The following is a 14,993-nucleotide window of genomic DNA, read 5'->3' as shown; positions in this document are numbered from 1 at the left end:
TGTGTGAAAACAGCATTATGTTGGGAATGAAATAACTGCACAGTCAAATAGCCACTTAATATTTATTTTACAGTGTAAAACATGATCAAAATGAGGTACCTCCATGCCGAGGTCTCACCTGTTTGAACAATGTTTTTATATTTCATCTTAAACTGCTGCCAAGTGAGCTTCTCCCCCGGTGGGATTGCACCTAAATGAAATAAATGAATGGGCTACCATTCAAGCAGTTTCCCTGTAATATTATTGTGATTGCAAAGGACTACATTTAAACTTACACTTTTGCTGCTGCAGCGGTGTTGCACTTATTTCTAAAAACGTATTGAAACTCGCCGTATGAGCGCATTAAGATTTCCAATTCGAGGTTGGTGAAAAACGTAGCCCCTCCTCTTCCCCGTTGCCATGGTGACTCGTCGAATCAGGGCTCCATTGATGCTGGCTTTTTAAAGTTGTGGTGCACGCGCTAAACTCAAGGTGAACTTACTCGGAGTTGATTAACCTCACTCAAATCAGCGTTTCTGGAACCGAAAACTCAGGGTTTTCTATTTCAGAGTAGATCAACTCAGAGATCAGGAATAGACTCAGAGTTGGTTGAACCTGCTACGTGAAACGGACCCCTGGTGTACTGCACTACAAAACAAAGACAGGAAAAAAAATAATACAGGATTTGCTTGCAAGGTCACGCACATTTATAGGGAGCCGAAGAAAGTGGAATAGAAAATCAGTTTGAATCATCTTCTACAAACCAGCACCACTCATTGGTTCGTCTCTATTTCTGCTCTTTTATTCTCTTTTAAAAAGTTCTGGAATCAATCTCTTTCATAAGCAATACAAGTATATAACCCTATATAACCCTGCTCAATTTATTTGAGCCCACACTCAAAAATATACTATTCAGGATAAAATGAAGTCCTAATATTCAAGGGCAGATGGAAATCAGATGGAATATCATCCAAAAGTATTTCACATAAATCATTTCCATCGATGTAATACTCTCTCCATCAAACTATTGTCTTCGCTCGAGCTCAAAGTGGCAGAGGGGAAAGGAGAATATGCAACTTGGACAGATCTGGCATGCACTTTGTCCTCATTAGCTAACGCAGAGTAAATGAACACAATGAATGGCACTGACCTGAGCCTGCGTGGATGTCCATATTAGCAGTGCATGACAAGCCAGAAGTTGGGGAAGGGAGAGAAGAACAATGATATGATCATTAGTTTAGGTTTTGCCTATAGTGACAGAAATGTATAGCTCTGCTTCACTTTGATTTAAAAATCTACTGCATTCTGCTCAGGGTTTCATTAATGAGGGTGAAGGATGATTAGGTACCTCATCACCTGCAGTGAATCCTGGATATATTACCCAAACAGAATGATTCATTCTGCTGAGAGACTTTCAAAGTTCTGCAGTGTTGTAACAGCTGTAGCCAGGCTTGCAGCTGAGGGAAACTAATTTGTTTGGAGATTGTGAGCATGAATTACCATATGCTCTGAAAGACTTCCTGCTGCGTATCAAAACAAGGTTCCGAAAAGTAACTGGTAATGTAAGTGACTTAACAAAAATGACTTATCTATCAATTACGAATGTCCTCGGTATTGTCCAAAAATAATTTGAGTAATTCTAAGTCTAAACGTAAAATTCCTTCATGTTGTTGACAAATTATCCTAGCAATATATTTCTTTCAACTAAAAAATAGCCTTTCCATTGGGAAGTGATCATTGCATGCACCAGTGGGTACTCTGCAAATGTCATTCATTCAGTTAATGATTAAAAATTGTAAGGCTCAAACAAAAAATACAATATTGTGCAAAAGTCTTGAGCCATCACAAAAACAGAAAATAAGTGTAATAATTTGTTAAAATATCTGACAAACTGAAGAGAGATACAGCATACAAGGCAAAAACTAATGTGTACAGCTCTAGTGAGCATGAAATCTATGATTTGGTACGATCACCTATATTCCTCAAACATCCTAAACCTTTTTAGACAAGCTTTCTTGTAATTTTCTGCAGTAGTCTTCAGATAGATTTCATCCTGTCCCTTAAGGACCTCACTTTATGATACTGTTCATCTGTTGTACATAATTCTTTTAGGCCTGACTCTTCTTCATTTCCCTGCACTTGTCAAGTTTCCTCAAACTTTCTAAGGACACACTGCATATCAAGCTGAGATATGCCGAGTTTTTTGGCTAATATCTCTTTCTATTGACCTTGTTGGCGTAACAGTACTATGTCATGTCTGTCAAACTGTGTTATATTCAACATTTTTTTGTAGATGCAACTTTAGAAATGTCAATAAACGATGTGTCTCTATGACAGACTACCAGTAACAAAATGCCCAAGATACAATAAAAAATGGTTCTTTGCTAAGTTCAGTATGTTTATAAGAATCAGATGTATACAGATTACATATATAGTACACACTACACAAACCAGTGCACCTCAACTATACTGAGGGTGTGTAACCCATTATTCTAAAAGATGCTTGATGTTGGTCCAAATGTTCCAGCAAAATCCATTTAATTTGAGATGTATTGAGGGCTATATTACACACACACACACACACACACACACACACACACACACACACAGGATAACAGAGCTGCCAGAGCCTCTCGCAGTAAGGATCAAGGATGCAGATTTTTCATTTAATTTGCAAAGCTTTCTTACAAACCTGCTGTAGGTGCCTACAGAAAGATACATCAGCACACATAAAAAGACCATGTACATGAATACACACAAATAACCAAAGAAAATACCAACACAAAAAGACCTGAGAAGCGTGAACAGGCTATAATGCCGGGATGGCGTTTTTATTGTAAACAGAGAGAAAATGGAACACAGAGATTTGAAGCAGAGCACTCTATAAATCTCTCTCAAAGTGTCGGCGTGTGACTACGACTTCAAATAGTCTCTGCTATTACTGTCGGCAGGCCCATGGATGAGCTAAAAAAAACAATGGCTCCTCTGAGAAACTCTGGGATCTCTTCCCATGTGATGATGACCTCTCAAATGTACTCATGAGATGACAAGTTAAAATGTGCCAAAAACCAGAAAGCACATCATTTGTAAGACTCTTACTAAAGACATTTGTGTATGAATTTTGTGCAAACATTGTGCTCAGAAAACAAGCTTTATTCTTGCTAAAAACTCCATTGGAATATTTGTATTTGTAAATTGAGCATGTAAAAATAGATGCAGTTAATAGGGGCTGAGAAGAAACTGGCTTCCAAAGAGTGAGAATGCAGCTGTTGAAAACATCCAAACACAGGCAAACCAAACAAATGGAAAATCACTCACTAATTAAAAGTTGAAACTGAGGATGGCAAAACCCAACAACAACAGAAAGATTGTGCTAAAACAACAGTTCTGACTTGCTCATCCATTCTATCTGGATCTTTTCAGATGAGGAGGATAACAAAGATAATCGTCTATGCTCTGCAGTGTTGCAGACACATAGAACATACTGTTAATCAGCTTTATACAGCTTAGTTTTGTCTTTAACCCTCCTCCTTATCTCAGCTCCTCTGTTTTGAAACTTTCCTTCAGTCAAGTTTCTCACTATCTAGGCTGTCAATGACCCTGTCAGTGTTGGCTCAAGAGTGGAACAGCAGTATGGCCATAACTGCAGAAACTGATTGGCTATCGAGCGCTGAAATCATTTCCGTTTCTCATTCACACTGTAATCTATTACCAAGGCCCAGTTTAACAAGACAAGAATGCATTAGCTGAGACATTTCATAAGCACTTAACCTTGTACCGCAACAATAGTTGTGGTCAAATATATTGTGCCACACACTTCAGCTCATGCTAATGTGCCTCACTTTTAGATTAGTAATGAGTTCATTACTTAAGCTACATGTACCTCAAAGAAAGAAAAAAAACTAATAGAAAGCACAACGGTTCATGGTTTTGAACCCTGTACAAGCCATCACAGACATGCTCCAGCTTTAACTGTAGTCTGTTAAAGGTTGCAGGTGACCAAGTATGGTAAAGAAATGAATGCCTAACATCTTTTCAACAAGAGCTTTCTCCAGTCTTAGCTGAACTTGTACAATGACCATGCATGATCATTTCTGGAAACATAGATCATGAAAGAATATTACATCATATGAAAAATTTACATTTAAATACTTCTACAATGTTGCACTACATACATAAAAAATAAATTTGCAAATGAAATTTGACCAAAAGAGTGTTCAAACTTGAGATAAAGATGGAAATGTAGCACAATAAAGCCAGATATATCTAAAAATGTGGACAGCGTTCACAGAGTACTTCTTTAAATTTTTTTTTGAATTATATACAATATACCAACGTAGTTTTACCTAAGAACTTGTAATAACTATTGTGGTCCACAGCACAAAAAAATGGTGTTCTAACATAATGTTGCAAAAGTGTAAAACTATTACTTTTTAGGGGCTCCAAAATTGCTACACGCCTGTTTGTCTTCAAAAAGCACGACGGGCCTTAATCTGCATTACATGAAACTGTCACGTAATAATGCTTACCACCTTTAAAAGGTAATTTCCACACTATGTTTCACACATTTTTTCAGCTTTTTTTATCAAAAGAAGAAAAAAAAGACTATAGTAACAATTGTAAAAGATCTCTCCCGCTGTCTGAAAAAAGAGACCACTGTTTTACTGTCTGTAAAAGAGGAGGGGATAATGCACATGTCCACCACAATCGCTGTGCAATTTCTGCAGAGATCTTCCAGCTAGACCTCTTCTAAAATGTATGGAACATCAGTGGATGGCACAATGAATGAACGTGTCAGAAAATGTCTCGGAACATTTGCTGCCACTGTGAGAGTGAGTGTACTGGTGAGAGTTTGTCCTTTCATCTGAGCGATTTCCACAGCATAATTTCTGCATCAACTGCTGCCTCCTGCGTGCTGTAGACACCCGTTCCCTTACACCCCCGTCCTGCATTCCAGCCGGGAGAGCTCATCTCCAGCAGAAAGCCTCCCGTTGGGATGTGTTTGTGTAAACAGCAATTGGCAAAAAAGACTGAATCAAATTGTCCGCACATTTTCCTGAGCATGTGAGGTGTGCACATGTAATTACTCATGATTAACAAGCAGAAATTAAGTCATAATTAAGTATTAGTAAGTACTAGTATTAGGTACACAACATGATCTCATGACAGATTGTAAAATATGTCAGTTGATCAGTGGAAAAATACATCACAGTAAAGATTAAAAAAGAGAGTAGCTTCTGTAGCTCTCTACTCTCTACCTTTGACTAAGTATTGGAATCGATATGCATGGTTGAATTTACATGTTAAAAAATACAACGTTAGGGTTGTAAAACATACATTGTCATGGACTAGAAAAATGTTGTTATCTCACAACTTTGAAGCTGGATCGTGAAACTACAATGAAGTGGACATGAGGACAAATGTTCCTATTTCATAACTTCTGGTGGGACTGAGCTGAAATACAACAAGAGTAAATTTTAGAGTAAATTAAACAGGGCAGAGTAGTCTTGCATGCCACTGTTCATAACACTAGCAGTTTCACCTTTGTTGGGTAAACTGCTTAGACCCTCTTCTTTACATACGATTCAGCAGCGAAATGAGTGCAGCTACTATACTTTTCCATTTTAGGTGCTGTCTACTTGGTGCCTTGTTTCCTTCATCTTTTGTCCTTCTGCCTATGACCAGAAATCAATTTCAGTACAACATCTTGAAGGATATGTGAATTCCTAAGAGGCATCTGGAACAGATAGGTAGGAGAATAAAGGAGGCTTGCAGGAAGAGCAAAGATTTACAGTTGTTTTTTTTCTGGTTTTTTTTTATTTATTTCATGTGACAGATCATAAAATAAATGTTAGGTTTTCACAAAGCAACGGACATGTGTTTCATCTGTGTCAAATGCAATAATTAAATGATTTTGTTTCACAGCACAAAAGCAATGATGTCTCATTTTATCCAATGCCTGCCTTAATTCCTTTCTCCTAGTATCTTTTATTTGCTTCTTCTGCTACCATCTCAGGTGGGAGGAACTAAGACACAGAGATAAAGCAAGAAGTAAAATCTGTATCGTACAAACAGAGAAAAAAAGAGGAGGGGAAGGTGATTGTGCGGTCGCAAAACAGCAGGAATGAAGTTCCTCTTTTAAAGCAAGTGGTGCAGTCTGCCATAGAGAGAGCTGTCACAAGCACTTTTGGGTCTACACAGCAGGTGGAAAGTATTGCACACGGCTGATGTATTGCTCATCTCTTTCATACTTGTGTAATCTAGGACAGAAGATCTCAAACTGAGTGTCACAGCATCATGGTGTGCCTTGAGTACAGGCCAAGGGGCCATAGGATTGATGGCATCATCATTAATTTATTGTACATTTTACTGCATTAGCATAAACTAGTTATTATATAATATTTCCTACATATCGAAAAAGAAAGTCATTCCAAAAATGTAATTTGGTATGCATCCGGTGGGTGATGACTTATGTTTTCCAGTTGTCACATTTTCAAGAGTCAAAAATAGTGAAAGTCTGAAATGATATGACATCTAAAACTAAATTTGCTAAAGGCATTGCAGACATGTTTTGGCAGCTTAAAGAAGAGTTATACTCAACAATGTCTTGGGGTTTGTGCACCCTGTCTTCACTGGAATGCATGGAAACAAGACTGTAAGACCTGGGGGCTGTGCTGTATTTCTACACATTTCAGTTTGTGTGCAACGGCTGATCTCATTAAAATCACTTTCTGAAATGTTTTAATTTTGTTTCATAAGTCTGTAGCGCATTTTCAAACTAATTAAAACACAGCTCTCACCCACGCTGACACTGAAAACATCTCAACACACTCTCAACATAAAACACTGGTGTTACTAGTCAAAAGACAAAATTAACCACAAGACTATAAACAACAGTCCGGTTCTCCATCGCACCACTGACACAAAAAATGCAAACAGTCCAAGCGACCAATAACAGGGGGTGTCACCTAGTTGACCAGACAGGATCAATCTGGTCTTTTTTTTTTCCACTTCTGAGATACTGAACAGGGCAAACAGCATTCAGATAGCTGTTCTATTGAAACTTGGGCTCATGTACATACTGATTATGAGTAATCTGATAAATGTAATCTGAGTAAATTCTTTTTAGAACAAATTTGATTCAATACAGTAAACAATGCAACATCCTTAAAGGGGAAAGCTCGGGTGGTGGAGCTATAGTGTAGTTAGAGTTTTTTGTGAAAATCTATCACTTGGGTAGACCTTCAAAAGTTTAGAAAATGAAATTACTTTGAGATTAGCTGATTAACTGTAATCACTAGTGTTGTGCAAAACTTGATTATCTCACACGAAGGGACATACACTCAATACAGCTGATTTGGAGAATCAATGCTAAGATACATTTATCTTCATCCACCATTTATTTCCTCATACTTTGCTTCTATGGAACCAGACTTTTCATAATCTTTAGTGGCCTGAGCAGTAATTCCCCAAGTTTTTAAAGGTCTTTTGAATTTTTTCTTTAAACATTAGCAGCTTTTTCACTTATTTTTTGTGCAGTCTTTGTACCTGACCATTTTCAGAGTATGTGACTTTGTTTGTGAAGCCACTTCACACTGACCTATGAATCATTCGAGCAGAAAAGAAGGCAGCTATCTCAAGGGATGAACCGGTGCTGTGTCTACACATAACTCACAGTTTAGCAAAGAATCAATTTTAAACAGGCTTTTGCTTTGTGCTGGTAACAAAGTGCCTAAAAACACTGTCACAAAGACACATAATTCCTTTCCTTTTCTTTAGTTGCATCAATGAAAAATAACTATGAACTATGAAAACCTTTGTTGATTTGCAGCAGATAACCTATGAACTTATAAGCAGTACAAGATCAAACATTTTAGCTTGTAGCACACAAATTATCCTTGAACTACAGTTCATCGACAGCAGGTGGCCATTAGTTCATGGAGTATGAATAGCAAAGAAGAAATTCCAAGGAATCCCAACGATAAAGTGCATTTGATTGTTTTCTGTACTGCTTTGTCTAAAAAGACATCACAGACAGCTGCTTTAGCAGCCTCATTGCTTTCTGACATTTGCCAAGAACACAAAGAGACTCCCTGACTGAGCCAAGACATTAAATCATGAATCCAATGACCAGGAAAAGACCAAATGCTTCATTTTCAGATGTAAAACAGAGGGACTAGCAAATCATTATTGACGATAATGATAAAAATGGTTTAAAAAAAGAGAAAAGTAATTTGTAAGGGCAACAATAGAACAAAAACAGTATGTGTTTGCAGACAACACTAATATTAGATCTGTCTTTGCTTGGAGTCACAGAGTGCTGTCAGCAGCTTCACTGGAATTTAGAGTTCAAACTATTATTTTTCTCTGTAGAGCTGTGCTGAGGTCACATGATCAAATGGTTGGTACTCAAACTCGCTCATTGAAGAATGCTCAAGAATATCAGGATCGAAATGGAGAAAAGCAATGAGTTGACCAAAACTACCACATTATACTATTATAGAAAAGTGAAAGAGTAAGAGTAGCCCAGTTTCACAGGAAAATGTGTAATAGATACATTTGTCCACAAAATGCAGTAGTGTCACAGTCGTCAGTTATAAACCTGAGATGACAACATATCTAATGCTGTTGTTTTATATCAGCCATGATTCATGTGAGATCACTGGAGGTACAATCCATGAACAGTGAAATAGTGAAACAATGTACATACTTTCATCTTTACCTCCCATGTATTCAATGATATCTTAATCTGACCTTGTATATTTTTTCTAACCCACACCATCTGTTGATTAAGTGATACTAAATGGAACACAATAATAAGTTTAAATTTTGAATTGCATCAGTCTGCGGTCACCCGGATCCAATCAAAAAGGCCATTAACTGATTGATAGCCCAATTCTACATTGAAAATTGAACTGACTACAGATTTGCTGATGTTCTTAAGAGACGTTAAGATATATTAACGTTGCACATAAACGTATAGCAACATATGTAATGATGGAAATCATGATATTTAGGATGATGATGATAATAGGATGTTGAAGTAATTTGAATTATTACTTAATATCTCATTGAATACAGAAAGTTTTAGGTGAAAGTGGCCAATTAAAAAAAAAAAAAAGATAAGACATTTTCAAAGAGACAGTTATTCTTCAATCTGCATTCAGAGCACACAAGCTAAAAATGTAACATAAATACAGTATATGATAAACACTTTTTGTATAAACACAGTGTTGTTGTGTTTCACAGATAGAAGTATGTAATTCAGTTGGAAGGAGGATTTTAAAAAGTCACATTTGGAGGTGAAATCGTGTGAAAACAAATACATGAATAATTACTAAGCTGTGAATTCCTCTAAACAACCCAATAAGAACAACATAAACTGGCAGAAAAATAGTTTGTGCGTCAGTGCTCCTGTTACAACCTTTATTACAAACAAACATTAAGAAAAAACTTCACATTCAACAAAAATATGTTCCACAAAACTACAGACAAAACAATGTCATGTACATTATTAAGATTTCTCTTTTAGTCTGTAACCTGACAATTCTTGTCAGAGGTGCACAGTACAGCTGTTATAGGTTAAATAAAAAAGAAGAGGAGGAGAGACTGGTGCAAATCTTTTCCTCAGCCTTGTATTTTCACATGTTATCCACACCAATATCTCATATCTTTCCTTTTTCCTGTCACACACACATAAAACCCTTCAACCAGACCCGCAGGCACAGAAAACACACTCACAGACAACATGGGCAGATAAGGAGATGTTTCTGAGTAGGACAGGAGTAGTGGAGTGGAGGCATTACCAGGGACCTCATTTAAAAATCTTGGAAAACAGACTTGGAAATGTGTTCACCGAGAAGCACCCGTTCACTAAGGGGTGCTTCATAATCTGCGTTTTACTCTTCTACAATAAACATGATTGTAACATAACCAAGGTTAAAAACTCAGGTGTCGATACTCATTCACGTCGTGCACTAAATATCTAAAATATTATATCCATCCAGCCATACTGTATTCCTTGCTTTATCCTGTACAGAGCGACAGAGGATGTGGCTTATTGTACTGAGAAGTAGGGTGTGACCAACACAGGTTGCCATTCTATTGCAGGGCTAACCGAGGTCACACTACAGGCAATTCATGCTTCTCTTTTTTTCTTTTCTTTTCAGGGCGCAGAGAGGTGTATCGTAGCTGAAGAAGCTAAATGTGTCAGCTTGAACTTTCAACCTCCTACCCCATGGAAATAATAACCATTTTAGAATATTTTCATAAGCTGCAGCTGGCCAGTTTAACTATGCTTATAGTTTAAACAATAACCCCAAAGCTCTTAAATACTAAACTACATAGAAATACAGTACAGTGAGATGAAAGCGTAAGGCTCAATGTGAGGAAAAACAATCCTCACCACCTGATGATATATAGAAGTTATGGAAAAAGAACCAGCATCATATAATGACATGCAGAGATAGTCCAAGCTTAATATGTAGAACACACCAGCAGCTCGAGTTTGAACTGTTTCTTATCACATTATAACCACCATGCTCTGCTTAGCTAAGATACAAGACTGAATTAAACTGTCTTTATAATATTGATTTAGAGTATGTTGATAATGCATTAACAATGTCAATTTGATTTATTGTGCAGCCCTACCACCATGTCATCGCCATAGATACGTTGTTCTCAACACAAAAAGAATTATCGCCATGTGTAATAGACTGCTGATGTCACGTATATCTTATTTCTAGATTTATTCTTTCATTAATATCTCTTTATATATCCTCATACATTTGCTTAATCTTTTACAAATTCATTCTCTTTTGTGAAAAGATATCACAGGACACCTTTTGGCAAATTTTGACTTACTCGATATGACACATGACATACTGTTATTGCTAAACTCTGACTGTGACTGTAGTCCTACAAATGTAGGAGAAGTTTAGCAAAGACTGAAAAAAGCCTTACTGTTCAGCGAATTAAGTATCTTTCCACTTAAAGTAAGTCTATTTCCACTTGTACATGAGAACCTGAGGGGGCGTTTTCACTGAGAGTGATGTATGAATTATTCATGTTGATTAACTTGTACATTGTCTGATTTTACCATTGCAAAAAAAAGAAAGAAGAAGAAATGAATTTGACGACTTAATTATCAACATACTTAGACCTTGCTTTACAGACTTGCTCCTACGCAGTCTATTTGACATTCTGGCCAATTTTTGCTCATTATTTTCATGGTGACACTCTGTCTCTCTTACTCTCCATGTCTCATCCTATCTTTTGTGCTCACTCAGCCATGTGACGAGAGGATAACTTATGGTGCACTGCATATATTACATCTGTCGAGCCAATCACTTGCTGTGGCTCAAGGGGAAACATCTGCTAGACTTCGGCCAATGAGTATCTCACAGTAACCAGCTGTGGAAAAGGGAGCAAGTGTGTATCAAAGAGAAGGTTTAGCCATTAGGAATGAGAATATTCTATGTCACGCCGAATCCAAAAGAGACTAAATTACAAACTGTGGGGGCCATATGTAAGTAAGAACCCTGGGTGAAATGCATCGATTCAAAGAGAAAGCAGCTTTCTCTGGCACCATGTTGAGATGCTTCAGGGGTTTCCTCGTTTTACATCGTAGAAAGGATAAGTCACCTTACAGATCTTACCTCAGTGATTCGGCATAAAGGTTAAACTATCTTTCAACACACACCTCAGGCAGACGTACTTTACTTTAAATGGCCAATTTTACAATGTTAACAATGAGCCACACTCCACCCTCAGGATAAATTCACAAGAACGACGCCAACAATGAGCTTCAATTTCAGCAGGGAGGGTTATTACAGGGCATTACAGCAGAGGCCATATAGACCTTGTTAGTGGGCACTTAACCATCTGTACACAAATCTCCACTAGAGCCCATCTGAATATTTTTCACACAGCCGTGCCTCATCTCCATGCTGACCTCTACAAACTAAAGTGTCCTTTAAAGCCCATTCAAGCATACAGGCAGCATTCGTAAAACACTTCCTCTCTTTAAACCGTGACCCCCATGAGAGATGTACTGTCACAAAATATTCAGAGCCACAGAGAAAGCCTGACTATGGATTATCAAAATCTCCCATCTGTCCATTACTCTTCTCACTATCTACTCTTCCTGTTCTTATGTCAAGGGAAGTGCACGTCTGGCAAAGCCAATGATTAAGTCTAAGTGAAGACAACAGGAAATGAACAGGTCACCCAAGAGTCCAACTGCCTGACGGATAATAAACCTTGTCATTGAAATGTGACCAGAATGCAACACTTCCACCATGATGACATTTGGATGCAACACAATGAGGGCTGGAAGAAAATATTCCAAAACCATGCAAGAGATGTGTAAAGAATTAATATAGAAGCTGCAGCATGTGCCATACTAATGTTTCCAGTTGGACAATGTATATGTAAGTAAACTATGGTGTGTGGACTATTTTAGTAATAGGTAGGTTGTCATTTAACATAAAGTGTGACTGGCCTATCTGCATTCTATCATTTGGGTCTCTGGAATATGGGAAAAATATAGAAAGGGTCAACTCTGTTTCTCAACATGAAATTTGAAATCTAAAAATAAATATTCCTGTTGTCTTCTCAAATGTCTCAAAACATTCTAAAGGATCACTGTATGAGGTTTTTTTTTCTTTTCATCCTGAAAAAACAGTTATGTTAATTTAAATGAATGCTCTGCATTGGTATATGAAAGCACCGAGGCCAGCCTTACCTGGTTCTTCAAATCCAACTTGGGGCATGGGCGCCCCCCATTGAAAGCTTTCTCCCTGAGCCACCTGGATCTGATCTTTAGCCCGCTGCCACACAATGCACTGCAAGCCGACCAGGATGACCAGTCACTGAGCTTACAGTCAAGGGGACAAGGAATGTGGCAAACCTCCATGATGTAGCCTGAAATTGAACATTAGCAGACAGAAAGGGAAGGTCTGATTCAAACTTGTTTGGCAGCTCCAGTGAGGATCACATTAGTAATGTTAGATGTGCTGCTGGTCTGTGTTACCCCAGACATTGGCCTTACTGTGAGCTAATGCAACAGCTAATTATTTCACTAATGAGTGCTTCATTACTACACCGTGCCAGGGGTCTTCACTGGGTTTCATCTCGTGCTTTTCATTCCCAACATTTTGTTTGTTTGCTGTATGGTTTTATGAGCATTGTTACAGAAATATGCTTATCGTGAGAACTAAGACATGGCAACTACACACAAACCACAAACAAAAAAATGCCGTTTAACAAATATCACAGTTGTATTCCTTAAGAAAGATTAGTATAATTTCAAGTCAACATTTTGGCGACTACTGGTCTCCGGTAAGGAGTCAAGTTTTGCAAAAAAGTATCCCAGTAAATGTGGTGATCCGTGTTGTATTCAGTTTATTCTCCTAAATCAACACTCAACATGCAAACTGTTCCCAGAAAACCACCTTACCTTCCAGATTAAAATTTCATTGTTTGGAAAGATGAGTTTTGGCACACTTTTTTGTTTTCAAAATTTTTTTTTTGGAAAAACTAAATAAAATGTTCCCATGACCCGACAATAAAACTTGACTAACAAGAACCCAATGTCAGATTCAGTTTCTGACTTGAAGCAAAACGCAGATTGAGTCTGATTATCTGACTACAATGAGTAAATCCAGCTCAAAATCTGCAATGGGTGCAACATATTTCTGTCAGTCATACCTGAGTCTGTGCAGAGCATGGGGTTAACCAGGTGTCCCTGCTGGTTAATGCAGGCCACTGCTCTGTAGCGCACACCTTGGCCACACTCCTTCCCCTCCCTGTGGCTCATCCAACCCTGCAGTGACACGAGAGTTGAAGGATCTGGGAGGATGCACGCTGACCAGTTCCCATATGGCTGAGATAAAAACTCATCACAGGGACAAGCCTCTGTCTCTTCCAGCGGATTCAACTTCTCATTCAGGCAACGCTCCTTCTTTTTGCTGCGACCTAAGGAGATGATGGACAAAACAATGGAAAGTTATTACACTGGGTGCATAATTAAGGCTGTGTGAATAGGTCTTGAAGCCAACTTTGTCTCCCTTAGGATTTGAGGCTGAGCTGCTGAATGCATAAATAGTTTTATTGTTTGATTTAACGACAGTTGATAGAGAGCCAACATGTACTGTTCTTCAATTGGGAATGGCAATGACAGACCTTTGATCAAATATTAATAAAATTGTGAACTACAGTGATTTCGGTTGTTCTCATGCACTCATAATATTTCAATGGTGGGCAGGTGAGGAGACTAGATTACCAGTAAGCTATTTACAAAGTCTAAATGGTTCATTTCAGTCATTGTAACTGTGGGTAACAGAGGCCAGATTTGGGTACGAACAATTTACTTTTACTATTCTTATATTCATCATCCCTACTGACTTGTCCAGGCCCAAACCATAAAATGATGTAAGGGTGTAAAAATTGCAAAACAAACTTTTACTCTAAGATTTACTGTGAGTTTTATTCAACCCACATCTGAGCCCAAACGTGTGTGAAAAGTGTGAAATGTGTAATAAAGATGAGAAACACAAAACTTAAAAAGAAACTCTGTGGTGAACGGAGTAATCTCAGGGTAACAGATATGACAGCAGTCACTGATGTAGAGTAGTCCAGTGTAATGAGGGGCAAAATTCAAGATGATATGACTGTGCTTCAACAATAAGCCTTCATCAGCCTACATCAAGACACCAAATTCAACAATATGAGAGACACACACACAATCAAGTTATACCACAAATCAGCACAGAGCATAAATGATTACCTGAGGATCCGCGAGAGGACAAAGTCGTCTGCCTACCAATATAGTCTGATAAACAATATCAGACTGTATTTATTTGTGTTTTGTATACGGGTGCTGATATTCTATATATTAGAGTAGTTCATTAATACAGAGTAACTACATGAAGCATTAGCAGGGAGCAGAGCAATATTAGTAACTTTCTCTATACTGTAGCATTTATTTTTATGCATTATAATAAAGCTACATT

The 14,993-nt window shown here is 37.8% G+C and overlaps 1 protein-coding gene across 1 annotated transcript in view; it reads right to left on the bottom strand.

The window, feature by feature from the left end:
* thsd7ba (thrombospondin, type I, domain containing 7Ba) overlaps nt 1–14,993 on the bottom strand; it is a 142,535-nt gene that overhangs the window by 29,991 nt on the left and 97,551 nt on the right. Inside the window, exons 13-14 of the mRNA XM_075479933.1 lie at nt 13,690–13,956; nt 12,725–12,903 (exon numbers count right to left, since the gene is read on the bottom strand). Of these exons, the coding sequence (XP_075336048.1) occupies nt 12,725–12,903; nt 13,690–13,956 (446 nt within the window). The remainder of the gene's footprint in view (nt 1–12,724; nt 12,904–13,689; nt 13,957–14,993) is intronic.

The sequence above is a fragment of the Odontesthes bonariensis genome, chromosome 12, assembly GCF_027942865.1.
Source record: "Odontesthes bonariensis isolate fOdoBon6 chromosome 12, fOdoBon6.hap1, whole genome shotgun sequence".
NCBI lineage: Eukaryota > Metazoa > Chordata > Actinopteri > Atheriniformes > Atherinopsidae > Odontesthes > Odontesthes bonariensis.
This window is presented reverse-complemented; position numbering and strand designations above follow the sequence as displayed.